General features: G+C 41.0%; 1 protein-coding gene across 1 annotated transcript in view; it reads right to left on the reverse strand.

Annotated features, from left to right (window-relative positions):
* Positions 1–26,303, reverse strand: part of LOC109934055 (protein WWC2-like) — a 226,189-nt gene that overhangs the window by 63,392 nt on the left and 136,494 nt on the right. The window contains exons 4-9 of the mRNA XM_048594002.1: positions 20,108–20,184; positions 18,500–18,579; positions 13,212–13,341; positions 11,643–11,789; positions 4,966–5,039; positions 1,311–1,553 (exon numbers count right to left, since the gene is read on the reverse strand). Coding sequence (XP_048449959.1) covers positions 1,311–1,553; positions 4,966–5,039; positions 11,643–11,789; positions 13,212–13,341; positions 18,500–18,579; positions 20,108–20,184 — 751 coding nt within the window. The remainder of the gene's footprint in view (positions 1–1,310; positions 1,554–4,965; positions 5,040–11,642; positions 11,790–13,211; positions 13,342–18,499; positions 18,580–20,107; positions 20,185–26,303) is intronic.

The raw sequence follows: 26,303 nt of genomic DNA on the forward strand, positions 1-26,303 counted from the left end.
TTTTCCTTCAAGTTTATCCAAGTCTATTTTGAAGGCTATATTGAGCCTGTATCCAGCACCCTGTCAGGCAGTGTATTTAAAGTCCTAACCATTCTTGTATAAAGCCAGAAGTCACCCAACACCAGGTTATAGTCCAACAGGTTTATTTGAAATCACAAGCTTTCGGAGCGCTGCTCCTTCATCATGTGAAGTGCAGGGAAGTGCACAGGCACAGCTGTTGGACTATAACCTGGTGTCATGTGATTTCTTGACTTTATCAACCCCAGTCCAACACAGGCACCTCCACATCATTCTTGTGTAATAAAGCGTTTCCTCATGTCACCTATGTTTATTTTGTGAATACCCTCAACACTGTACTTTCTGTTTATCAACCTTTCAGCCACTGGCAATAGATTTTAGTTCTTTTCACGGTTTTAAACAACCCTAGCATGATTCCTCTTGCCCTTCTCTGCTCAATGGAGCATAATCCTAACTTCTCCAGTCTATCCACATATCTGTAATTCTTTATTGCTGAAAATATATGATTAAATCTCTTCTGTACTCTTATTAAGGCCTTCATAGTTTTCTTAAATTGTGGTACCCAAGATTAGACACCAGGCTCCAGCTGGGGTCAAATTGGTGTCTGATACAGGTTTGGCACAATTTTCTGTTTTTTCTCCTTTGTCCTCTATTCAGAAAGCTCAACATCCCATTTGCTTCATGAACTTCTGTGTTAACCTGATTTGTCTTCAAGGATCTGTCCTGCAGATCTCTCTTCTTGCATCCTTCGTTCCTCCCAACAATATTTAACAAGAACTTGAAAGGGTTCAGAAATGATTTATAAGGATGTTGCCAGGGTTGGATGGTTTGAGTTACAGGAAGAGGCTGAATAAGCTGGGGCTATTTTCCCTGGAGCGTCGGAAGCTGAGGGGTGACCTTATAGAAGTTTGTAAAATCAAGACAGGCATGGATAGAATGAAAAGCCAAGGTCTTTTCCCCAGGGTGGGGGAGTCCAAAACTAGAGGGCATAGGCTTAAGGTGAGAGGGGAAAGACTTAAAAGGGGCCAAAGGGACAACATTTTCACGGAGAGGGTGGTGCATGTTCGGACCGAGCAGCCATATGAAGTGGTGGAGGCTGGTACAATTACAACATTTAAAAGGCATCTGGATGGGTATTTGTATAGGAAGGATTTAGAGAGATATGGGCCAAATGCTGGCAAATAGGACGAGATTAATTTAGGATATCTAACTCTGTGCTGTATATCTCTATGACGCTAAGAAGCGACTCAGATACCCTTATGTTGCTCTAAAGGATCCCTAGGCTCTCAGACCTCTCAGCCAGTGCTTCACTGGGTGTGTTTGGTGCAGAATGCAGCTCCTCTTCCAACCGCTTCCTCTCTGCTTCCAGTCGCATTAAGTCATCCCGGGAGTATTTCCGCAAGGTCACAAACTGCAGTTCCTTCAGCAGTTCTTCCTTCTCATTAATCAACATCAGCTTGTCTCGCTCAACATCAAGCATCCCTGGCCAGACATCAGAGTCCAGCTTCGACAATTCAATCTTTATGTTTGCTATTCTGAAATAAAGGAAATATAATAACAACATTGTGTTATTACAGTTTGTCTGTTTCATGTTAGCAGAAAGACTCATATTTTTGGTACTTTTGCACACATCCAAGAACTGCAGATAGATAGGTACCTACAAATAAGAAGCACAAGTATGCCATTCTACCCCTCTTGCCTATGCTGTCATTCAATAAAACCATAGAATCTATGTGGAAGCCGACCATTCAACCCATTGAGTCCATACCACCCTTTTGAACAGCATCCCACCCAGACTCACCCCTCTGCTCTATCCCTGTATTTTCCCCTAACCTGTACATCCCTGGACACTACGGGACAATTTAGCATGGCCAACCCACCTAACCTGCGCATCTTTGGAGTGTGGGAGGATACTAGAGCACCTAGAAGAAAGCCACACAAAAACAGGAAGAACATGCAAACTCCACACAGATAGTCAACCAATGATGGGATTGAACCCAGGTACCCTGGCACTATGAGGTAATAGCATTAACACTGAGCCAACATGCCACTCAGACTTTGCTGGATCTGATTGTGCCCTGAATTCCATATTCTCCAAACTCCAATAACTACTGATTCCCTTGTGAGTAAAACATCCCACCACCTCTGCTTTAAAAATGTTCAATGACCTCGCCTCCACTGCTCTCTGGAGAAGAGTTTCAAAGACTCACAGCCCTTTTACAGACAGAAAAAAACCCTCCTTAACTGCATCTTAAATGGGCGACCCCATGGAAAGGTTGCAGAAGTGTAAAGAAGTGAGAATGACCCAAAGAACACAAACAGAAAAGATAATAGGGGATTGGCCAGTACAGGCTGAGAGAATAACAACTTCTTACACCATGGACAGAAGTATAAGTAAATTGGGCACTTATGAAAAGATTTGGAGTATTTACAGAATTTATAGAATTTCTAAAATCTGTCAGGCACAATTACATTCACAGAATCGCCAAACAGTGGGTTAGTGAACGATTCAGTTTTTTTTCCCATTCACTGCTAAAAGGGAAGGAAGATTCTGCAGCCTGTAATGAAGTAGAAATTCCCAGCAATGTCAGAACGGGAGTCCTGGAGATTGGCGTAAGTTGTCAAAGTGATGAGCACATCACTGGAGCCAATCTGCATATTTAACAGAGACCTTGTTCACTTGGAGTCTGTGTTCTTGTCCCCTGCAATTGCAGCTAGTCAGACCAGGGTAGGAAAACAGTGGCTAAATCTCTCGCTCCATTTTAACCAACAAGTGTAGGGATGAGGAAGTAGAGAGACAGACTCTTAAAATTCAATGGAATATGCACCACAGAAATATCTCAATAGAAAGCATCAGATATAAGTAATTAAAATTAAAAGTATGACAGAACTTAAAGTAAAAAGTTTCTCCTAAATCTATTCCTTTACATATATAGCTTTTTTTGCAAGATGAATCCTCACTGTCAATCTATGACAGATTGGCTGCCACCATTCTCTTTCCTGGCAGGGGCCTACAGGGCCTGTTTGATCTTGAGTGTTAGAGGAAAACTACTTGGTGCTCAAAGGAGAGGGTGTTGGTTAGATCATATGGCTGGACGACTGGCTGGCAATGCACAATAATGCTTGCAGCATGAGTTCAATTCCTGTACCAGCTGACTCCCTGAGGTTACTGTGAAGGACTCTCCTTCTCAACTGCTCCCCTGGTCTGAGGTATGGTAATTTTCAGGTTAAGCCACCAGAGTTGTTTCTCCTTGATATGACAGCAGCACAATGCTATCTATGGCCTGGTAGGACTGTAGTTACTTTACCTAAACACATGAGAAGAGGCTCTCCTCTTAAATGAGGTGGTGTTTACTGCATAATGGCAATTAGGTATATGTTACATTGGTATAATAGACATTCTAACTGAAACTATGAGGGAGACCTCAACATTAGGTTACACTCCTTCAAGATCCATAGCTACTTTCCTGTCCAAATCCACGTGACATCATCAGTTTGAGCAATGCTTCATGCACTCCTCAGTATTAACTGTTTCAGACCCTTACACCTTTAAACAGCATACATTGTATATATTTATATACAGTTCTTCTGCAAGAGATAAAACTTTTATAACACAATACAACTATTTTTGCACAATTAAAGCTCGAGACATTATTTTGCATTAAATAATCTGCCACAAATGTGTATTAACCCTTTTACTTCACATTGTGTGAAATTCTTCACCTAAAATGTTGCAAACTAGTTCTGTGGCTACTACAAATTGAGAGAAACTGATGCAAAAACTAATGTTATGGAGAATCATGTTAAATAGAGTCCAATAAAGAAAGTTTACCATCTGTGAATCATTCCACTGGAACGAACTACAGTGTATAACCTTCAAAATTGGGTCTCGCTGAACCATTTTTTTTGCATTATGGTATCACCACAGTGAGGTGCTTTCCTATTGTTTACTTCTACCAGAAGAATTTTCCTGCCACAGACACAAGGTCATGTACAGGGAGTGTTACCCACACGCGAATCAATCCCATCTTGTTTCTGGTACTACAGCTTCAAACCTCATTCAGATGAGGCAGAGAGGTTCTGAAGTAGGGTCACTGAACCCCACAATGTTAACCCTGATTTCTCTCCACAGACGCTGCCATATCTTCTGAGCCTTTCCAGCAATTTCAGTTTTTGTTTGAGACAAAGGATTTCTCCCTTTCTAAACCCTGAACTCAAAAAGGTCGATGTACAGTCATGACAAATTGCCCAGGACCAAAATATATGTCTGACACATGCAAAGCTTTAATTTTGACAGCTGTAAAAATAATTACATTGTGCAATAAAATCTCATCTCTTGCAAAAGCAGTATATACAAAGAACAAACAACAAAGGGCTCTAGCTTTCATGTTCTGTCTTAGCTAAAATGTTAATTCTTAAATTTTTATGCTATCTAATTGAAATATTTCTATTGCCCATCAGACTTTATTTCAAGAGAGTACTCCTCCTCCCGCCCACCAGCTTGGCAGACAACATGGAGTGGAAGACTAACCCACTGCTAATCCCACGCGATCTGGCAAACTACAATTTTAAATTATAATACCTATCAAAGGGTCCTCATTGGATATGCAGATTGGCTTCAATCACGTGCACAGCAATTTGGGGGTTTCCGCTAATCCTCCTGGGCACTCATTCTAAAATTGCTGGACATTGATACTACGTTACAGGGAGTAGAATCTTTCTACCCCTAGACTGTGCATGGGAAAACTAGAATTGGTCATTAACCTACTGTTTCATAATGCCAACTTCAGTTTGAGTCAAAGGAACCAAATTCTAAAAGATCTTATCGATATCTACCAATGGAAAGTGGAAAAGAAACTTCTCCCTTCCACACTGATCCTTCTGATGACAGACTATGCAACAAAAGATGTACAAAACAGTAAAATTCATCATCTAAGGAATATCTACCTTCTCTTTGCCTCTTCATACTGAAGACTTAACCTGACTTTTTCAGCCAGATTGGCTCGGCTCCTTGGACCAAACTAGAAAAGAAAATTTAAATAAAATTTGGTTACATATTCTTAAAATTCTTTCTCTCTTTAATGACATGATTTTTTTGAAAGAATACTCAAAGCAGTTGCGCAATACAAGGCATGAAGCAGCTTGTAGCCATGTTTCAAGATTTTCAATACAGAATTGTTTGCTGCGATCAAATTCCAAGTGAAGTCAATAAATATTAATCACTGGTATGGTGGCTGGTTTCCAAGGTGTGCCCATTTTCACGTGGCATGGCCAATAAAACACTATACCTTCATAAGAGGGATAGCAAACATCCTAGGAGCAGATGTGGGAAGATGGTGAGGCTGACACAAGATAAAGCCCACCTCCATTCACTGGGACATTGGTTCAGTTGTATTCATGACTTTCAGGCTGTCAATCCCTTGCCCATCATATTCATTCACTCACACCCACGCCATGATCCCTCCATTCTCTTTCTCATTGGTAATGTTACAAAGAGAATAAGTTTGAACAGATAGCCAGACATCTGTTTTTATTTCCAGATGGCATTATTAGGAATGCTTAACTGAGCTCCAAGGCTCGAAATTAACTCAACCTTGTAGGAAACATTGACACAGCTTGCAAGGGAATACTAGCTTTCTTTGACTGATCTCCTTATTACCTTATAATAACATGATCTTTCTTTGAAGAGATTTTTTTCAATGCCGTTGTGCTTATTTATACAAATAACAGGGTGGGAAGTGGATTCAAGCTTTTAGAAGTTGGTATAAAGTACATGGTATTTGATGACAGCTTTGTGAGAAGATTAAAGGGCCAGTATAATTCAAAGGGAATATTAAAGGGTTGTCTTTTCTCCCCCCTCAGGAATAGGGGTCTGCCACAACTCCTGCGCGTTGGTGTAACCCATAGTTTTCAACAAAACAGACCCATCATCATCAAAACTGGGTGGGTTTTGCTGGGGTTGGTGGGGTTTTGAAATGGCCTCCCTGCAATGGGGCTAGCCATGGCTGGAATGCAGCCTGTGGGTTCATTTGATATCTGAACTTATTCCTCTCTGGCACAAAACTGTCAGATACAGGAAACAGGATGGTAATCCTGAGATTTGGCTCAAGTGCATTATTTCTAAAGACCTGCTGGTCCAAATTGACGCTACAAAAGTCCAAGCTTATCGTTAGTTTGAAGTGTTAACGTCACGCTTTGACAAACCACGTGAATGTTGCTGGTTAATCGCCCAATAGTAGTAAGTCATTCAAATCCAGTCCACTGACTAAATGTGCTACAGACATCCCATTTTCCCACCGCTGGTTTTGTTAGCAAATGAGGCAGATGAAGAAACAAATGCACACACATGGGTTACCAATGGCTTTTTAACCCAGTGGACAGTGTAGAACAAACACAACCCCCCCCAACTAGTCAACAGAAAGACTGTTTATAACTATTAGTTCAAAGCTAAATAGTTCATAACTACTTCTAGTGATTTATTATTTGAAAACTACATAACATACAGTGTTTTCAAGTAAGTAGTGAGTTGCAAAGTAATTGCATTTCCACTCTTGGGTTATGAAGCGTCTTCACTTTTGGCCAAACAGTCACAATCAGAACATGATAAAGGCAACTGGGGTCAATCTGATCTGAAGCTGGCAAACATCACATGAACTGAGAGTCCTTGCAGGGACTGGCCTTAAAGCGATTAAAACTTCTACTCAATTAGCATTCCAGTGAATAAAATATCAGATCATGTCTCAAATCTATGCCCTAAGCTGTTTACTCTGAAGCTTGACCCACACATGACTCGGATTTATCGTCATATGCTTACAATGCCATCAGCAAATGCTCCAGTGATCAGATAGCAAGTCCTAATTGTAGTGAAAGTGCAAACATGACTCGAGGGAACACGTTGCTCAGACTGCTTTCTGAAGAAATTAATTTCATACATAATTGGATAACAAGTGAGGGAAAACTACCTCCTATCTACAACGAACATTTAGTGTGCCAAATGGATTGGAGTGTCAGCAGAGGGTGCCTGTCAGAAAAAATATATGCAACACCAAAGTCCTCATGTGGTTTATTCCAGCACAGGATTCCAAAGAGACCAGCAGCCCTTGAGTGACTTATACTTCACGTACAGGCATGGGCTCAGGGTTGGCAGTCTCTTCATCTGCAACACAACCCAGGTTCATTCTGTTCTCGTACAAAGTTGTGAATTTGTCATATTTTCCAGATAGGATCACAGAAAGAGCATCAGGAGCAGGCTCAGTAGGGCTGATATCATCTCTCCCAGCCTAAGGATGCTGAGGCCAGTATTCCCAGGTTCCTGTGATTAACTACATCTGTACAGACTACAAATTTAGAACATTATTCATTTTCTAAAACAGCACTCTTTCTGGAAGCTTGAGAGTTACAGAGCCTGCTAAAATTAACTGAATGGACTATCAGGAAACATCTGCTACGACACTGAGTTTGAGTTATAGGGAGAATGTGAACAGGTTGGAGCTTTCTTCTCTGCAGCATCAAAGACTGAGGGGTGACCTTATAGAAGTTTATAAAATCATGAGGGGCATGGATAGGGTGAATAGCCAAGGTCTTTTTCCAAGGGTACTGAGAGAGGAAAGATTTAAACGGGACCTAAGGGGCAACTTATTCACGCAGAGAGTGGTGCGTGTATGGAATGAGCTGCCAGAGGAAGTGGTGGAGGTTGGTACCGTTACAACATTTAAAAGGCATCTGGATGGGTATATGAATAGGAAGGGCTTAGAGGAATATGGGCCAAATGCTGGCAAATGGGATTAGGCCAGTTTGGGATGTTCAGCCAGTGTGGTCAAGTTGGACTGAAGGGTCTGTTTTCATGCTTTATAACTCTATGTTCAACTTAATCAGTGGATCCAATTATGCACAGTACGTGTAAAAAAAAAAGGAGGGTCAGAAGGTCAGACCTGTAAATCATAACTAATGAAGAGGTACAGCTGGAAGGAGATGTTTTGGGATTTTTCCAATAACAATTTGCATTTATGTTGTACTAAAACATACTCCAAGGTGTTTGCAGCAATGTTACCAGTCACAGTATCTAACCCTGAAGCATAGAGAGATATTAAGGCAGGTAACTCAAAATGATAAAGTGATAGGTTTGAAGCAGTAACATAAAGGAAAGCAAGGTCGAGAGGCAGGGAAGCAATCCCAGAGTTCAGGGTCTTGGCGTCTTCAGCCAGTGGTGGATGAATGAAAATCAGGGATATGCAATAAAACAGATTGGAGGAGCGCAGGTATCTCAGTGGGGCATAGGGCTGTAGGAGGTTGCAGAGATAAGAGAAATCCAAAGGGTGCAGGGAAAACCTAATCAAAGACTTTGGGACAATCACTAGTTGCGATAAGATAGCAAGAGACTTTTTTTACTAGTTAACAAGACTGTAATAAATCTAATGTTACCACAAAATATAATTGATAAGAATTAATGAAGAAAGGTTCTTCATATGGAGGGTAGACGGAACGTAAAACTTCCTGCCAGAAAATGCCAATGGCAGTCTAGTCTATCAAGCATTTTAAGTGGGCAAAGATAATTATTTGAGAACGGGAAAAAATAAGCAGCATGAGAAGTGAGCAGGAGAATTAAATGTGATTCAGAGGCTCATGGAAAGCCCTGTTGAGTTTTAAAGATTGAATGGCCTGTTCCTGTGCTGTAACATGGGAACACAGATGGAGGAGTAGGCCATTCAGCCCATTGAGCCTGTTCTCTGTTCTGCCATTCAAAATGAGATCACGGCCGGTCATTCACTGCAATTCTATTTTCCCACACCATCTGCACATCTCTTTACCTCATAGGTGTGTAGAAATCTGTCAATCTCCACCTTAGTGATTAAGCTTTCATAGCCCTCTGGGCTGGAGAATTTAACGTTCTGTGATTCAGTCACAGTATGCCAAATGAAAGCAGGGTGAATTGCTGCTATATTACCAAAGCTGGGAGACTAAATCAGGATCAACTAGAAGGCAATCACAGAATCCCTACAGTATGGAAGCAGGCCATTCGGCCCACCGAGTGTGCACTGGCCCTCTGAAGAGCATCTCACCCAATCCCTGTAACCCTGCATTTCCCATGGTTATCTAGCCTGCACACTATGGGCAATTTAGTATGGCCAATCTCCCTAACTTGTACCCCTTTGGACTCTGAGACAAAACCCACACAGACACGGGGAGAATGTGCAAACTCCACACAGACAGTCGCCCGAGGGTGGAATCGAATGCATGTCCCTGGCGCTGTGAGGCAGCAGTACTAACCACTGTGCCGCCCCAAACAGAAGAAGACATCAGATGAAGTACATTTGAACATACAAATTGGGAGCAGAAATAAGCCATTTGGCCCATTGAGCCTGGTCTGTCTTTTAATAAGGATATGGCTGATCTGATTATGGCCTCATTTCCACAATCTTGGCCAGCCTTGATACAGTTTGACTTCCTTGTTAGTTAAGAATCTGTCCAGTAGTAAAATGACCAATTAAGAGATTAAAGGAACTTAAAAAAAAACTTAGCTGTAATTTGATTAGGTAACATTGCAACCCAGAGAAAGTTTCAGGTGTCAAATTAATTTGTTTGAACTGATTAATATCCCTAACTTGAACAGATTTCATAATGCAACATAAAGTAAAGTAATGATCAGGACTGAGAATTAGCATATTACAAACTAGAACGATGGAAGTGTGAAACAAATCAAGGCTGACTGACTGATGAGGACGTTAACGCTCAGGTAAAAAATATGATGATTTGCATCAACACTTCTGTGAGCACAGCATTTTATAATCAGATAAGATTGAGTTTATTGCGTCCAAATGATTCTAGTTCTGAACTAACGACCCATCAGTTCAAAATGCAGCAGACTGTGCGGTCAAATTCTATAAATCTGAGAAACTGGTGGTCAGTATCAGGAAAATAGGCATTGAAACCTGTCAAATTGTGATTAAACAAACCAGTACTTGCCACCTCTAGATGTGACCCCAGTCTTACATTATAGGACTGACTTGCATTATCCTCACAAAGGAGAGATGGGCAATTTGTGCCAGGTGGAGAAAGGTGTACTGAGGACAAGAAATACCAGGGACACCCTCAGGGGCTAGGCCAATTCTGTGCTGGAAGAACCACATTGGGGCCAAGAAAACCAAACCCATGCTGGAAAAGCCATGTCAAGGTTAGGGATCGAGAAAAGAATAGACCCAGGGGCAGAATAGTGTCTCTCAGAGGGCAGTTCTCAACGAGCAGGTTGGATAAATAGCAGTTCTCATTGGGCAGTCCCCAGAGAGCAGTCTTCATTGAGCAGACTTCACCAGACAAATGGAAGAATGGACCACAAGAAGAGGAGGAAAAGCGAGGGAGGAGTTTCCTAACACTGTACTTAGAGAGCAGGAGACTACTTTGTCGAGATTGAAACATTCTGTGCTGACAGCCTGTGTGTCCTCTGGTATCTGCGAACAATCCCCAATTATCACAGTATATGCTTTCATATCTAATCGGCTGCTTCTTAACAAATGTAATAAACTACCAGAAAATTGCAACAAATACTCAGTGGCCTATACTCGGTAATTGTGACCATAAACCCCTAAATCAATATCTATTCAATCTGTTTCTCTCTCCACATATGTCACTGGACTAGCTGAAATCTTCCATCATTTTCTATTTTGGTTTCAGTCCTGACAATGTCTCCCTGTCTTACAGCTGTAATTCGAAATTATGTTGGTCTTACCATCTTGCTCATACAGTTGCTTGGTCATGAACAACTTGAATGTGCTCCAAAAGGAGACATACCATCAAAGTTTTTTATCTTGAACTCATCAGAACACTTGTATGAAAACCAATCTTTTAAAAGCAACGACAATTTATACAGCATAAGGAACAGGGGGCTAAGGTTCTTGAGTAGATTTGTAGCTCAGGTTGTGGAAGTTGTGGTTGGTTGGCTCACCGAGCTGGTTTGTTAGCTGGGGCTGATGCCAACTCTAGTATGATCTTTTATTGTTTCCTCTCATTCACCTACTTGACAGGTCTGAAGTTTCTAACCCATTGTTTTACATTGCTTGAAAGCCAGCAGGAACTTTGACAACTATGCTGACGTTAATCAATACAATTAGAGACAAAGAAACCGCAGATGCTGGAATACAACGTAGACAAACAGGAGGCTGAAAGAACACAGCAAGCCAGGCAGCATCTGGAGGAAAGGAACAGTCAACGTTTCAGGTATTATCCTTCTTCAGGACTGGATGTGGGGGTAGGGGGAGCTGCAGATAAAGAGAGGGAGGGGGAGGGCTGGAGGTGGAATGGTGGTGATAGGTGGGCATTGGTAGTAGGTACGACCTGGTTGGTCGATGGGAGGGAGGAATCCAGTTGGTGGCTGGAAGGGAGGGTCAGAAGGTGTAATGGAAGGAAGGAGACGGGACTGGAAGGGGAGCTGGGCGATGGGTGGGAAGGTTACTTGAAATTGGAGGACTCATTGTTGAGTTCACCGGGCTGTAGGGTGGCCAGATGGAAGATAAGGTATTGTTCTTCAAATGTGCGTTGCAAGTTGCTGCGACACTGGAGGAGGCAAGGATGGACATGTTGGAGGGGGAGTGGGATGGGGAGTTGAAATCACTGGAGGGATAACTACTTACATCACCAGTGATGTCCGTTTGTGAGCCTGCATCTAGGCATTGCCTGGAGGTAGAGAGGTGTGAATTGGTTCGATTGGAGAGCAAATCTGACTCGAAGGTTCGCACACTCTGGCTGGAAAGGAATCGATCCTTTAGTTTGGCAAGACTCTACAAAGGAAGAATCAAAGAATGGAAAAATTTTACTGAGGACATTCACAAAAACAATATTTGATAAAATAGCTCAGTTGCGCATTGTTATAAACAACAACGTTTACAGGGCAACTATGTTTTAAAATGCTTCCTTTTGGAATTTCTTTTCCCCTTTATTGCCCATGGGCAGTTATGAGTCAACCACATTGCTGAGGGTCTGGAGTTACATGGAGGCCAAACTAGTCAGGATGGCAGCTTCCTTCCCTAAAGGGCATTAGTGAACCAGATGGGTTTTTCCTGGCAATGAATGCATGGTCATCATTAGACTCGTAATTTCAGACACTTATTGAATTCAAATCCCATCAAGCTGCCATGGCAGGGTTTGAACCCAGATACCCAGAACATTGCCTGGGTTTCTGGATTAACAGCTCAGCATTAATACCACCAGGCTATTGCCTCTCCTTGCTCTTGTCAAGCAACTTCATCTCCAAGTCACTCACCATTCTGACATGGAAATATATTGCTATCCCTTCACTGTTGCTGGGTCAAAATCCTGAAACTCCCTTCCTTTCAGCATTGGGCTGTACCTACAGTAAATGGACTGCAACAGTTCAAGAAGGCATGTTCTGAAGAGCAGGTAGGCATGGGGAATAAACATTGGCACAGCCAGCTATGCCCATGCCCAATGTATGAATATCAAAAAAAATCTTCCAGAAATAAGATGGGCAGTTTTGGGACATACCTCAATTGCCTTAGCTACTTAATACATAAGTACTTTATCTGTAGTTTGGTGTATTTGTTTCCTGCTAAATGATGTTTATTGTAGTTGAATTTAGTTTGTTTGATACAGTAAAAATCTTAAAACATTCAATTATTCTTTGGATTTTTTCCATCTGTTGCTGGTGAATACATTTCTTTTAAAAGTTATTGGTCTCTATGTGGATCGATGAGAATTTCCCTTTACCTTCTGCTCTCCCTTCATCCCATCTCTGCTAGGCACCCCAGAGGAAGAAAGTACATAAGGAAACCTGATGCAAGTGCCTGGGAAGTTTCTGCACAGTATAAAGAGTTTCAGGGGCATCCTAGAAATTTGGAGGAATTGTTAGGATTTTCTATGTGCCCCACTCCACGATGGTATCCGACCTTGAGGTCTAAAAGACTCAGAAACTCCAATCCCTGGAACATATCCTCATGTATGTTCTGGGGAGACATTTTGTAGTGGAGACAGTGCATTTGACATTGCTTCTGTTCTCAAGGATGATCTTAGAGAGGTAGACGATTTTGGCAAGTCAGAAGGAACAATAGATAACAGACAATATACAATATCAATATGCTGAAGCAAAAGGCAAAAGGTTACAGCTTCTAGCAAATGGCAGCTTCCAGTAAATGACACAAAACATAAATTTCAATTTACAAGTCTAATTCAAACCCCTCCCGTACCTGCATCAGATCCTGTTTCTCTTTCTCGCCAGTACTGATGGCCTTCTTGATGGTTTTCAGCTCACTTAAGATGGCTTTGGCCTCTTTCAGCTCATAACTGCTCTGTCCTCCAGACATCTTCCGATCAATTCTACAGTGGGATAAAGAGAAAGATTGATTGAAGTTCTGAAAAGTAGACGAACAGGTGTGAATAAGGTTAAAGATTCATCTCCTCCGTGCACCAGTTTAAGCATAATGGCTAATACGAACATATCAGCAAGGAACAAGAGGGAGGCCATTCGGCCCTTTGAGCCTGCTCCACCATTCAATAAGGTCATGGTTGATCGGATTCTGATCTCAACGCTTCACTGTTGCATATCTCTGATAATCTTTCATCCTCTTCGTAATCAAGAATCTGTCAGACTCTGCCTTAAAAAATATTTAAAGATTCCACATGCACGGTCTTTTCAGGAATTCCAAAGAGTCTGTTTTAAATTGGTGCTCCTTATTTCCTAGATTCTCCCACAAAAGGAAACATCATTTCAACCTCCACCCAGTCAAGTCCCCTCAGGATCTCCCTTATATATTTCAACTCGGTCATCTCTGACTCTTTTAAACCCTAGGCGGCAAAGAAGCTTAGCTTATCCAGCCTTTCCTCATAAGGCAATCCACTCATTCCAACTGTTAGTCTGGTAAACCTTCACTGAGCTGCTTCTAATGCATTCATGTCTGTCTACACTAATTTGGTGCAGTCATTAAAATATTAATTTGAGAACTTACCAATAAATTAAGTCATTCTGATCATTTATCTAATGTGGGTGATAATGTCGATTGACAATTTTCAAAATACACCAAACACTCAAAAACTGAGAAAGCCAATCATAGATTGTTACTTCAGTATGCTGTAAGAAAGGTCTCCACCAAGAACCACTCAGGATCAATTTGTTTCAGAAGTTTAATTAAGAAAATGCTTGTTGCTTTTTGAAGGAAGTATTAAATATTTTGTTGAGACTTTGACAGCAATGCTGATTCAAGATTGGTGTGATTATAAAATGAGATTCAAACACACCAGGTATGAAGAAATGGGCACCATGGCCAAATGGAAGTGATGCAACAGGTTTTCTTGATTGCTACGGGAGTCCAATGACAAAGCATTTTTAAAGTAGAGATCCTTTCAGAGGCAGCAAATGCACACAGGACAGTTCCTGGTATTTCCTTGACCCCTGCATTCTGTCAGTTTGCAGAAAAATAAAACAAACAGTAGAAAGATCTCCAAGATTTTCTGGTATTCAGGAATTTACACCCACTGGGCTTTAAGGACATAGAGACATGAATAAGCTGTTCATTGCCCTGCTCCCCTGCCCCACCATCCTGTTTGATTTGATCGTGACTGACGTGTTTCTTAGTTTATAAGCTAACATTTGTGACTCCATCCACAACATCTATGTTTTCTTGTGCCTGTCTGCATGTGTATAGGGGTTTAAGAAGGGGTAGAGTGTAAGTCAGAGGGTTATAAGCTTTGTTTGTCTGTGGTTAGAACTGATTTAATTGTAATAAACAGTAGTTTCTTGTTGAGAATATAGGAACAGGAGTGGGCCATTTAGCTGTGCTCTGTCAGTGAGTACAATAATGGCTTATTGAAAACTTCAATGCCTTTTCCATAGAATCCCTACAGTGTGGAAACAGGCCCTTCGGCCCAACAAGTCCACACCGACCCTCAGAGAATCCCACCCAGACCCATCCCCCTATAACCCATCTAATCTATACATCCCGAACACTACAGGCAATTTAGCATGTCCAATCCACCTATCCTGCACATCTTTGGACTGTGAGAGGAAACTGGAGCACCCGGAGGAAACATACGCAGACACGGGGAGAACGTGCAAACTCCACACAGGCAGTTGCCCAAGGGTGGAATTGAACCCGGGTCTCTGGCACTGTGAGGCAACAGTGCTAACCACTGAAATTTACCCAGACTATTTCCATAATCAAAAAATTATTCATCTTTACTTTAAATGTACTTGGAGACTGAGCTTCCAAAAAATTCAGAACAGGCAAAGGAAAAGAATTTCTCCTCATCATGCTCCTAAATGGCAATCCCTTATTTTTAAAACATGCGCCCTGGTTTTAGACTCACCAACCAGAAGAAACATCTTACCTGCATTTACGTTGACTATCAATTGAGTGCTTTGTATGGTTCAATGAAATCACATCACCTGGTCAGCTTTTACTATTAACCTTAGTTTGCCAGACAAGTACATTAGACATTCTGAGGAATGTGATAAAGTTTTTAATGTTTGTGAAGACCCCCCGAGTGCTAAAGTTGTGGTATCAGTGCACTTTCCCATGTGCATAGTGACACGAGAGAGACAGGCCACTGTGGCGAGATATGAAGCAGTTGGTTCTCATGCAACTGTTCCCAAGCCTAGGTCACCATCAGAGAAGCAAGGGGAGAAATAAAACTCACTACAGCAGGGAATTACTCAACTGTTCCAGAGTCGAGCGCCCCAATAAACAGATCTTTCTGGTGGCAGTGAGAACTCTTAAATGGAAGGTTCCTTTACCTTTATGGGAAAAGTACATTCAGGTTTTGACTTGGTGGGATACACGCTGTACTCAATATCTATCACCACAGAATAGGTGTATATTTTTGCTCAATGCAGACTTGATGGGCTGAAGGGCCTTTTTCTGTGCTGCAGACCTCTATGACTCTAAGTTGGGACTGTTCTCCTTGGGGAGAAGAAAGCTTAGAGGAGATCAGCCAGACTTTTTCAAAATCGTCATAGAGTAAATAGGGAAAAAGTGTCCACATTTGTAAGAGGATCAAGAACAGGAGGGCATGGATGTATTTGGGTTACAGTGATTTGCAAAGAAAGCAAGGGTAATATGAGGAAAAATGTTTTTTATCAGTGATTAATCAGGGTATGGATCATACTGTCTGGAAATATCATGGAGGCAAGTTCAACCGAGGCATTCAAGAGGGGATTGGATGATTACTTGGAATAAATTAACATATATGGGTATGTGGAAAATGCAGGAAATTGGCATGAGGAAATGATGGTTATATCCAGAGCTTGCACAGGTATGTTGGACTGAATAGCTTCCTTCTGCACCACAGACTTCAATTCGACAGGTAATCTGGCACTCTAGAACTCAAATCTCACAACTCTCTGAGCATTCTTAGAGAAGAAAGTTTCAAGCACTTATTCCCCAATTTCGTAGAATCAAAAATGCAGCGGTGACTTTCAGAGTTGGAAGACAGTGGATGGTAATGTGAGGACTCTTTGTGGTTACAAATTGGTTGATTTTGCAATAACTTTAAGCATTAAGTGTACTGCAAAGAAAACTTGACCTGCCAAAAGGCTCACACAGCTGCCCATTGTTTCCCTGTGGTATTTTGTTGACAATTACTCAAACATATTTTGGATTCCAATCAAACTTGCCAGTGAGTAAACCATTTCTGACAATACAGCATTGTTAGAGAAATATAATAGAAGCAATCTGCCTCACTAAACTTTAACCAGCTCATACTTTATTGTCACAATCCTATTGCAATTCTTCATTGTTAATGCCAAATTTCCATTTTGTCCCAGTTTTTATTCCTGGAACCAAGCGACCACCTCCTCATTTGCTGATTTTAAGGCAATTAGTCTGCAGCTTAATCCATAGAGGGACACTTCTGGATCACCTGCAGCATTGTTTTTGTCCTCCCAAGGACAGTCGCAGTTTCCCAGTAGCCCAAAACAAGCCAAAAAAGTTACATTACTACAGGCCATTCAATTACCTCAGTGCAATTTCAATATTTTAAATTTATATCATAGCTACTGTGAGAACTTGGGTGCAGTCATTTTGCTGGTTGCTCATGTAGGAGGAATGTAGGGTGGGAGGGGACATACAGACAGGACAACGCTGTCACTCTACATTGTGCATTTTAGCTCGATTAATCAGAAAAACATATTGGCTGTCATACAAGGAAATCTGGAGATAGAGGCGTAATCAAAAAAAAAACACAGGGAACAGGTGGATTTTTAATCATACACTGATCATACACTGATTCCCTCGAAGGACTCTAGTTTACAACAGCTGGCTAAGTGGGTTAACTACGGACCCATCTGACTGTTCCAATGATTTAGCTGGATGTTTAAGGTCATGCAGCAATGCCTGAAGAAGAGACAGAAATTCTCCTGGTGTTGTGGTACCCTTTAAACTAAATTACCTGATCATTCATCTCACTGCTACTAATGACGATCTGGTTATCGTACTCATTTGGGCAAGACCAGGGCTGACGTGCAAAATAAGGTATTGCGTCTGAAGGTCATATGGATACTTTGGAGGGTTGTAATTAAGTTCTCTGTAAATGAATGTCATTCACTAACATCCAGACAACTGTGCCCCCAAGTTATCTAACTGAAAGATAGTAAAGTGTAAATGCTATGATTTATTTTCAAATGTTAAAATATCAATCAAATGAAAAAGACTACATTATTTTAATGAGGCTGGGTTAAGCTTTTTCCTCACCAGCATTCCAGTGAAATAATGATGCACAGATGTAGCAGGAGACGATGAAATCTGTGCTCTGGGTTGAATTTTCCACTTTCAGACACTATGTTGATCTGCTACAATTCTGTGTTTGTTTCAATATAAATAGCTCAAGATTTTAACACGCTAAACTAGAAGTAGCAATCTCAATTTATAGCTAACCCCAGGAGGCTCGTCTAGATAATTATAATCACTGCTTTGCAATTCCAGTATCAATTTGCATTATACAAAATCCTTTCAAATACTTGAAGTTTCTAACCTCTGTTATCATCATTTAGAAAATAGACTCTATAGGGGTCAAATGTGATGCTAGTTTATCATGAAATGGGGCATCAAATCTAAATTCACATTGGCCTAAAAAAAAATTTTTGAATGGAAAGTATGCAAAATAGGCAAAAAATTTGCTAAGTTAATTTATGGTATGTTGGCTTTTAAAACATACAAGGAGATTTTTGTGAAATATGTAGTACTCTATTTTGAAGTAACTTTTCCCTGTGTTCAGTTTTAAATTCCTCTATTCTTGAGAAGAATGAGGGCAGAACTCAAATGTCTCAAATGATATTTCTCCCTAAAGGACTGCCCTGTGTGCTTGGCCTTCTTATGGTTAAAAAGTCATTAAGTGGGAAATTCTGTGAAAACCTGTACAGCTTTGCCACACTAAACTTTTAGCATATCAGCTTCAAGATTTTTTTTTGCGTTTATAATTACTTAAATTGAGTTACAGCTTTAGATATGCATAAATTGCTTTAAGTCTGACGTGAGGAACTTACTCCTGTAGTGTTTCAAACCCTTGCTCTTTGTACAACAGCTCTTGTTTCATCTGGGAAAGTTCTCTTTTCAGCTTATTTACCTGTAAAGGAACAAATTATAAAAACAAAATGTTTTAACTGAAGGAAAAACACAGGGTGTATCAATCTTTCTGTAGACACAAACATGGATTCCAAATTATGACAACCCCAACACTGCTATGAATAAGAACAACCATCTTTCTCAAAAGGGCCGAAAGGGCCAACAGAATACCTCAAGATATCCTTGCTGCTAAAAGTCCCATGTGTTGTACTGACATACAAAACTCTGCCAAAAAACTCAGTCCATCAAAATATAATACATGCATACAATTGGGGAGGTATTGGTCTAGTGATATTATCATAAGACTATTAATCCAGAGGCCCAGGTAATGTTCTGGGGGCCGGGGTTTGAATCCCACCATGGCAGATGGCGTAATTTGAATTGAATTTTTAAAAAAATCTATAACTAAAAGTCTAACGATGACCATAAAGCCATTGTCGGTTCTTGGAAAAAAACCCATCTGGTTCACTAATATCCTTTAGGGAAGGAAACTGCCTTCCTTGGCAGGTCTGAACTACAGTTACTCCAGACCCACAGCAATGTGGTTGACTCTAAACTGCCCTCTGGGCAATTAAAGATGGGCAATAAATGTTGGCCTAGCCAGTGATGCCCTCATTCCATGAATGAATTAATGAAAAATTGATCAAAATATATTTTGGGTACATTGGTTGGATCCTTCAGGAAATAATTCTTGTAGGCTATGCGATTTGGAATTTTGGATCTAAAAGGTTTGCAGTTCTATTTCTGATTAAGGGTATGGGGGGAAAAGGCAGGAAAAGGGAGTTGAGGTTTATCAAATCAGTCACAATCTCATTGAATGACAGATCACAAATGATGGGCCAAATGGTTTATTTCTGCTCCTACATCTAAAGGTCTTCTGATCTGTACTTGAGTCAATTGTAGCTATCCTTGTGAAATGCAGGATTGCTTATAACTTAACCCAGTACGATTAAGTTAGTCTGACTTCTTTCTTCAGAAGTAGATGTTAGGCCATTTGTTTTCAATGTGTTAACACCTCAGTAATTCAAAGTAGGGAATCTGGAATCAAGCATTTTAAGTATTTTTATGACAGCATAATTTCCATAATTCTCAGTTTGTATTGATGATTCAGCTTAAGTTATATTGCGAACATAACATAGACAAGCACACGTCTCACCTTAGTAGGTGTTTGAAGCAGCTGGCCAGTACCCTGGCTCTAATCATATCTCTGTCTATGCCAATGCAAAATGAGTCAAAACTATACAAAGCCCCTGCTGGGTAAATGACGCATGTGGAACTCATTGAGCACATATATTCCTGGGAGAACTTAAACCTTTTGGGAAACAGGTGAAAAGTATTTGGCGATTTGATGGAATATCTCAGGTTACTGAAACTCACAAAGCCAAAGCGAGCCACTGAAGCATTTTTGAATGTTAGCCTATAAACCGTCAGCCAAAATAATTAAATAACTAGGTTTGAAATGGCTGCTTCACAACTTCTCAGTGAAACCTCTGTTCAAACCAAATTTCTTCAGCATCTGTTATTCTTACCCGGACCTTTGTGGTTGATATTTCTGCCTTGAGGATATCAGGATCATACTTGGTGCTTGACGAAGATCCTGAGAACACTGCAAAAGAAACAGCGAAAATAAGTTTAAAATTGTAACTTGACTCCGCAGTTTAAGTAGCAGTAAGTCACTTGATTTCACAAACCTGCGATAACCACTTGTCAAAGTAAGTGATAAGAAGATCAAAACTGGTGGCCATAGGTGCCAAGAAGTGGTAACCCATAGAAAATGGAAGGACAATGTGCCAACCAGCGCAAGCTGAAGCACACCAGCTACGAGTGCTGGTGCTCAAATATGCGGCAGCTGTGAACAAATATAATAAAGAAAAATGTTCCACAGTTGGACAACACTCCCATTTTGATCCTAAAAGCTTGCATTATTTCAAATAAAGTATCGGCAACATTGATGGTACATGGATGACTTGGCTTGCTTGGAAGAACTATGAAGTACTTGAACTAAATTCCTCCCTAATACAGAAACACAGGAACCAGAGTAAGCTATTCAGCCCATGAGCCCTCCCTGCCATTCAGTAATATCATGGCTGATTGAACACTTCAATGCCTTTTACTCAACCCATCTCCATAACCCTGTCTGCCCCGGTAATCAGAAATTATCAATCTCTACCTTAAACAGATTCAAAGACTGAGCCTCCACAGCCCTTTATGGTAGAGAATTCAACAGGTTCACAACTCACTGAGCAAAATAATTTTTCCTCATTGCCAATCTAAGTGGTATCCTCCTTATTTTAAATTTTGTCCCCTAGCTTTAGACTCTCCAACCAGGGGAAACATCTTATCTGGATCCATCAAGTCTATCTTTTAAAGTATTTTGACAGTTTCAATAAAGTCACTTCTCAATCTTCAAAACTCTACAGGCACAGTTTTCTAATCTCTCTTCTTAGAACTGTCCCAACATCCCAGGAACAAGTCTGGTCAAAATTTGTTGCATTCCCTCTATGGCAATAATATCTTCCCTGTCATAACACTATAAGACTATAATATTTAGGACAGAATTGGCCCATCGAGTCTGCTCTACCATTTGATCAAGGCTGATGTGCTTCTCAACCTCATTCTCCTGCCTGCTTTCCATAACCCTTGATCCCCTGACCAGTCAAGAACCTATCCAGCTCTGTCTTAAATATACACAAGGACTTTGTCTCCACAGCGTTCTGCGGGAATGATTTCTACAGATTAACCACCCTCCAGCTGAAGAAGTTCCACCTCATCTAGTTCTAAAAAGCCATCCCTTCAATCTGAGGCTGTGCCCTCAGGTGCTAGTCTCTGCTACTACTGGAAATATCAGCTCCACATCCATTCTATCCAGGTTTGTCAATATTCTGTAAGTTTCAATGAGATTCTCCATTATCCTTCTAAACTCTGACAAATATACACTCAGATTCCTCAACCGCATATGATAAGTCCTTCATCCCCGGTATCATTATTGTAAACCTCCTCTTGGCTTCTTTCAAGGCCAGCATATCTTCCGTTAGATGAGGAGCCCAAAACTGCTCACAATATTCCAAACGCAGTTTGACCACAGCCTTATAAAGCCTCAGCAGTACATCTCTGCTCTTGTATTCTAACTCAATTGAAATGAATGCGAACATTGCATTTGCCTTCCGAACAGCCTACTGAACCTGTATGTTAACCCTGTCAGAATCCTGAACCAGGACTCCTAAGGCCCTTTACGCTTCTGATTTCCGAAGGCCTTCTGTATCTGGAAAATAGCCTATGCCTCTATTCTTCCTACCAATGTGCATAACCTAACACTTTCCCATATTGTATTCCATCCGCCATTTCTTTGCCCATTCTCCTAGGAGAACAAAACGGCACACAGTTTTCCAGATATAATCTGAGCAAGCTCTTATACAATTGAAGCAAGACTTCACAACTCCTGTACTCAAATCGTCTTGTCAAGGAGGCTGACATTCCATCAGCCTTGCTACACCTGCATATTAGCTTTCAATGGCCTATTGACAAGGACACTTGGGTCCCATTGTACATCTCCACTTTCCAAACTCTTACTATTTCAGAAATACTCTGCACATTTGCTTGTTGGAAGCATAGCCAAAAGGCATCAAATCAACTTCAGCAGTCTAACGTCACTTTGCAGGGTAAATAAAAAGGCTCTTTAGTTTATCAAGTCCCATGATATTTTAAGTGTGTACTTTGAGCAGGTATTAACAAAAAATCCATATACAGCAACAGCAGTAACAACAATGCTGATGGATGATTCACACCATGAATAAGGTATTCTCCAAATAAAAGATAAAAAATGGTGAAGAGGAAAGAAACAATGGATGGAGACCAAATTAAGAATGTCATGGCCGCATAGGTCAGAAATTGTTTTCTCATTCTCTGCTCTCATGCATTTTTCAATGCTCTATCTGAGTGTAACAAAGTAGATGGTGGATGAACTTTCAGGTGTGGAGTTTTTTTTAAAAATGTGCACGCTTTCTTTTTCCTCTCTACCAATTGTTCGCATCTCTTGATATCGCGGGCTCCTTGATTAAGTAGAGGCCAAGTGGCACCAGTCTCCCATTGACCATGACTTATGGTAAAGTATTTGGAAACAGCTGGCACACAACCATGGCAAGTCCTGGCCTCACCCAATGCCCACACATGCAAAGCCCCCTCCACCCTCACTACATAGCAGTAGGAACGTAGGGATTCACTATTCCCAAGCTAACCCAAGAGAGTTGAGGCTAATTATAGCACACCTGCTATCTATAGTCAGCACAGCCTTAAAACTCCCTAGGTCGATGCTCAGCTTTCTTTTGCTTGTTCACGGAATGTGGGCATCACTGGCTAAGACAACAATTGTTGCTTATTGCTAATTGTCTTGAAAAAGGTGCTGGTGGGCTGACTTGTTGAACTGCTCTGGCCTGCTTAGTTCAGGTTCACCGACTACACTATTGGGGCAAGAGATCCGGGATTTTGACCCAGTGAGAGAAGCACCAGTGATATATTTCCAAGTCAGGATGGAGTGTGGCTTCGAGGGGAATTCACAAGTTCAACTTTAATGAGCATCTGAGGGAGGTTGGTGTTAGGGGGGTTTTCTCAATTCTCAGATGTCACTTATTTTGGATACACACATAGGCCTGGATGGAGAGCTGTTCTAAGGATCATCAGTAATTACATGAGAGATGATTGTAGCTTTCTATATAATTTAGAAGGACTGGATTAGTAGTGAAGAGGTACAACAAGTAGATATGCCCTTAGGAAGGGTGTCTTAAACCCAGGAAATTGAAATAATAATTTGCTTCGGTAACATTTAAACTTTGGACCAGTTCAGTTTTCTTGGCTGTAGTTCTGACCTAGCTTCCTGAATCAGAAAATCCATCAAATAATCTGAGAAAACATATAGACAACAGTAAATAACTACATAGGAATCACTTTCGTTATCAGCTAAATTGAGCAACATAGACTGATTGGACATGTCATGTAAATCTACTGAGTTCTGCAACTACTGGGGAGGTTCCAAGTCATAAGAACATAAGAAATAGGAGCAGGAGTAGGCCATCTGGCTTCCCAAGCCTATTCCACCATTCATAAGATCATGGCTGTTCTCTTTGTGGACACCACTTACCTGCCTGCTCACCATAACCCTTAATTCTTTCGCTGTTCAAAAGTCTATTTATCCATCGCTGCCTTAAAAACATTCAGCCTCAACTGCTTCACTGGGAAGGGAATTGCATGGATTCAAAACTCTTTGGGAGAAGAAGTTCCTCCTCAGCTCAGTCCTAAAATTGCTCCCTGTTATTTTGAGGCTATGACCCCTAGTCCTAGTTTCATCAGCCAGTGGAAACAACCTCCCTGCTTCTACCTTATCTATTGCCTTCATAGTTTTATAAGATCCCCCATCATTCTTCTAAATTCCAATGAGTATAGTCTCAGTCTACTCAATCTCTTCTCATAAACCGACACTCTCAACTTTGGAATCACCCTAGTGAACCTCCTCTGCACCCCCTCCAGTGCCAGTACATCCTTTCTCAAGTAAGGAGGCCAAAACTGAACACAGTACTCCAGGTGTGACCTCACCAGCACCCTATAGAGCTGCAGCATAAGCTCCCTGCTTTTAAACTCAATCCCTCTAGCAATGAAGGACAATATTCCATTTGCCTTCCTAATTACCTGCTGCACTTGTAAACCAACTTTTTGCAATTCATGCACAAGGACACCCAGGTCCCTCTGCACAGCAGCGTGCTGCAATTTTTCACCTTTTAAATAATAGTCCGTATTGCTGTTATTCCTATGAAAATGGATGACCTCACATTTACCAACATTTTACTCCATCTGCCAGACCCTTGCCCACTCACCTAACCGATCTATATTCCTCTGCAGACTTTCAGTGTCCTCTGCACACTTTGCTGTACCACTCATTTTAGTGTCATCTGCGAACTTTGACACACTACACTTGGTAACATTCTCTAAATCATCTATGTAAATTGAAAATAATTTGCAGTCCCAACACTGATCCCTGAGGCACATCACTAGCCACTGATCTCCAACCAGAAAAACACACATTTATCCTTACTCTTTGTTTTCTGTTTGTTAACCAATCACTTATTCATGCAAATACATTACCTGTAACGCCATGCACCTTTATCTTTTGTGCGGTACCTTGTTGAATGCCTTCTGGAAATCCAAAAACACTACATCCACTGGTTCCCTATTGTCCTCCACACTCGTAATGTCCTCAAAGAATTCCAGTTAATTAGTTAAACATGACCTGCCTTTCATAAACCCATGCTACGTCTGCCCGCTGGGACAATTTCTATTCAGATGCTTGGCTGTTTCTTCCTCGATTATAGATTCAAGTATTCTCCCCATTGCAGAAATTAAACCAAAGTGCCTATAGTTACTCACCTTTTGTCTACCTCCATTTTTAAACAGTGGCATCACTTTTGCTGTTTTCCAATCTGCCAGAATCGCCTCAGAGTCCAGTGAATATTGGTAAATTACCACCAGTGCATTTGCTATTTCCCCTGCCAACTCTTTTAGTACACTGGGATGCATTCCATAGGGCTAGGAAATCTGTCCATTTTTAGCCCCATTAGCTTACTCAACACTACCTCTTTAGTGATAATGATCGTTTCTAAGTCCTCACTACCATAGTTTCCTTGTCATCAATTATTGGTATGTTATTTGTGCCTTCCACTATGAAGACCAACACAAAATGCCTGTTCAACCCCTTGGCTATTTCATTTCCCATCATTAAATCCCCCTTCTCATTGTCTAAAGGACCAATATTTACCTTAGCCGCTCCTTCTCATTTTATGTATGTGTAGAAATATTTGTTATCTGTTTTTATATTGAGCAAGTTTACACTGATATTCTACCTTAGCTTTCTTTATAGCTTTTTTCATGGCCTTCTGTTGACCTTTAAAGATTTCCCAATCCTCTAGTTTCTCACTAATCTTTGCCACTTTGTATTAGCTTTCAAGTTGACATCGTTCTATATTTCCTTAGTTATCCATGGCTGATTATCCATTTTCCTACAGCCCTTCCTTTTCACTGAAGTCTGAAAGGATGAGTCATCAGGACATTCTACATGATATCCTAGTCTCCTTAAAATAAACACAGGGATCTCCATTTCTACATTGCACCTCTCTTCACTTCTATTCTCCCAATCTTTGTAACTCAAAAGGAATTTTACTGTGAAACTCTTCAGTAAGAGCAATTACTAAAGACACAACCGTTGCCTTGTTTCCCTCAACTTATTTCTAGCCTCTTTAATGTTTATTTCGGCCATTAGCAGGGGTAGACAGGACAAGAGGTTCCACAGCCTGGGATGAAATCAGGGGAAGGGGAAACCCAGTTTTGGTGCATAGCAGGTTGTGATGATTTTGTTTGTGGGAGCTGATTAACTGACTACAGTCAGGCCTACTGGCCTATTAAGGATATCAAGCTACCCCGAAGAGCCACCAAGTCCAATCAGGGATTGGGCAGCTCAGCAGCATCACCTACAGCGCTGAGAGTGGTGTTCAGTTAGGGAAGCGGCTGAAGGATGTTGGTGTATCTGGTGAGCACGTGAACCCAAAATTACTTGCTAATGAGTATAATCGTAGTAAATATTGTGTCAGTGGTCACAGGTTCTGTGGGTCCTTATGTGGCTGATAAGCCTGATTGTAGACCCACTTCTCCAACGACGCATTTGGTGGCCGTTTCTGGGAATTG

Source organism: Rhincodon typus, chromosome 3 (assembly GCF_021869965.1).
Source record: "Rhincodon typus isolate 14 chromosome 3, sRhiTyp1.1, whole genome shotgun sequence".
Lineage (NCBI taxonomy): Eukaryota > Metazoa > Chordata > Chondrichthyes > Orectolobiformes > Rhincodontidae > Rhincodon > Rhincodon typus.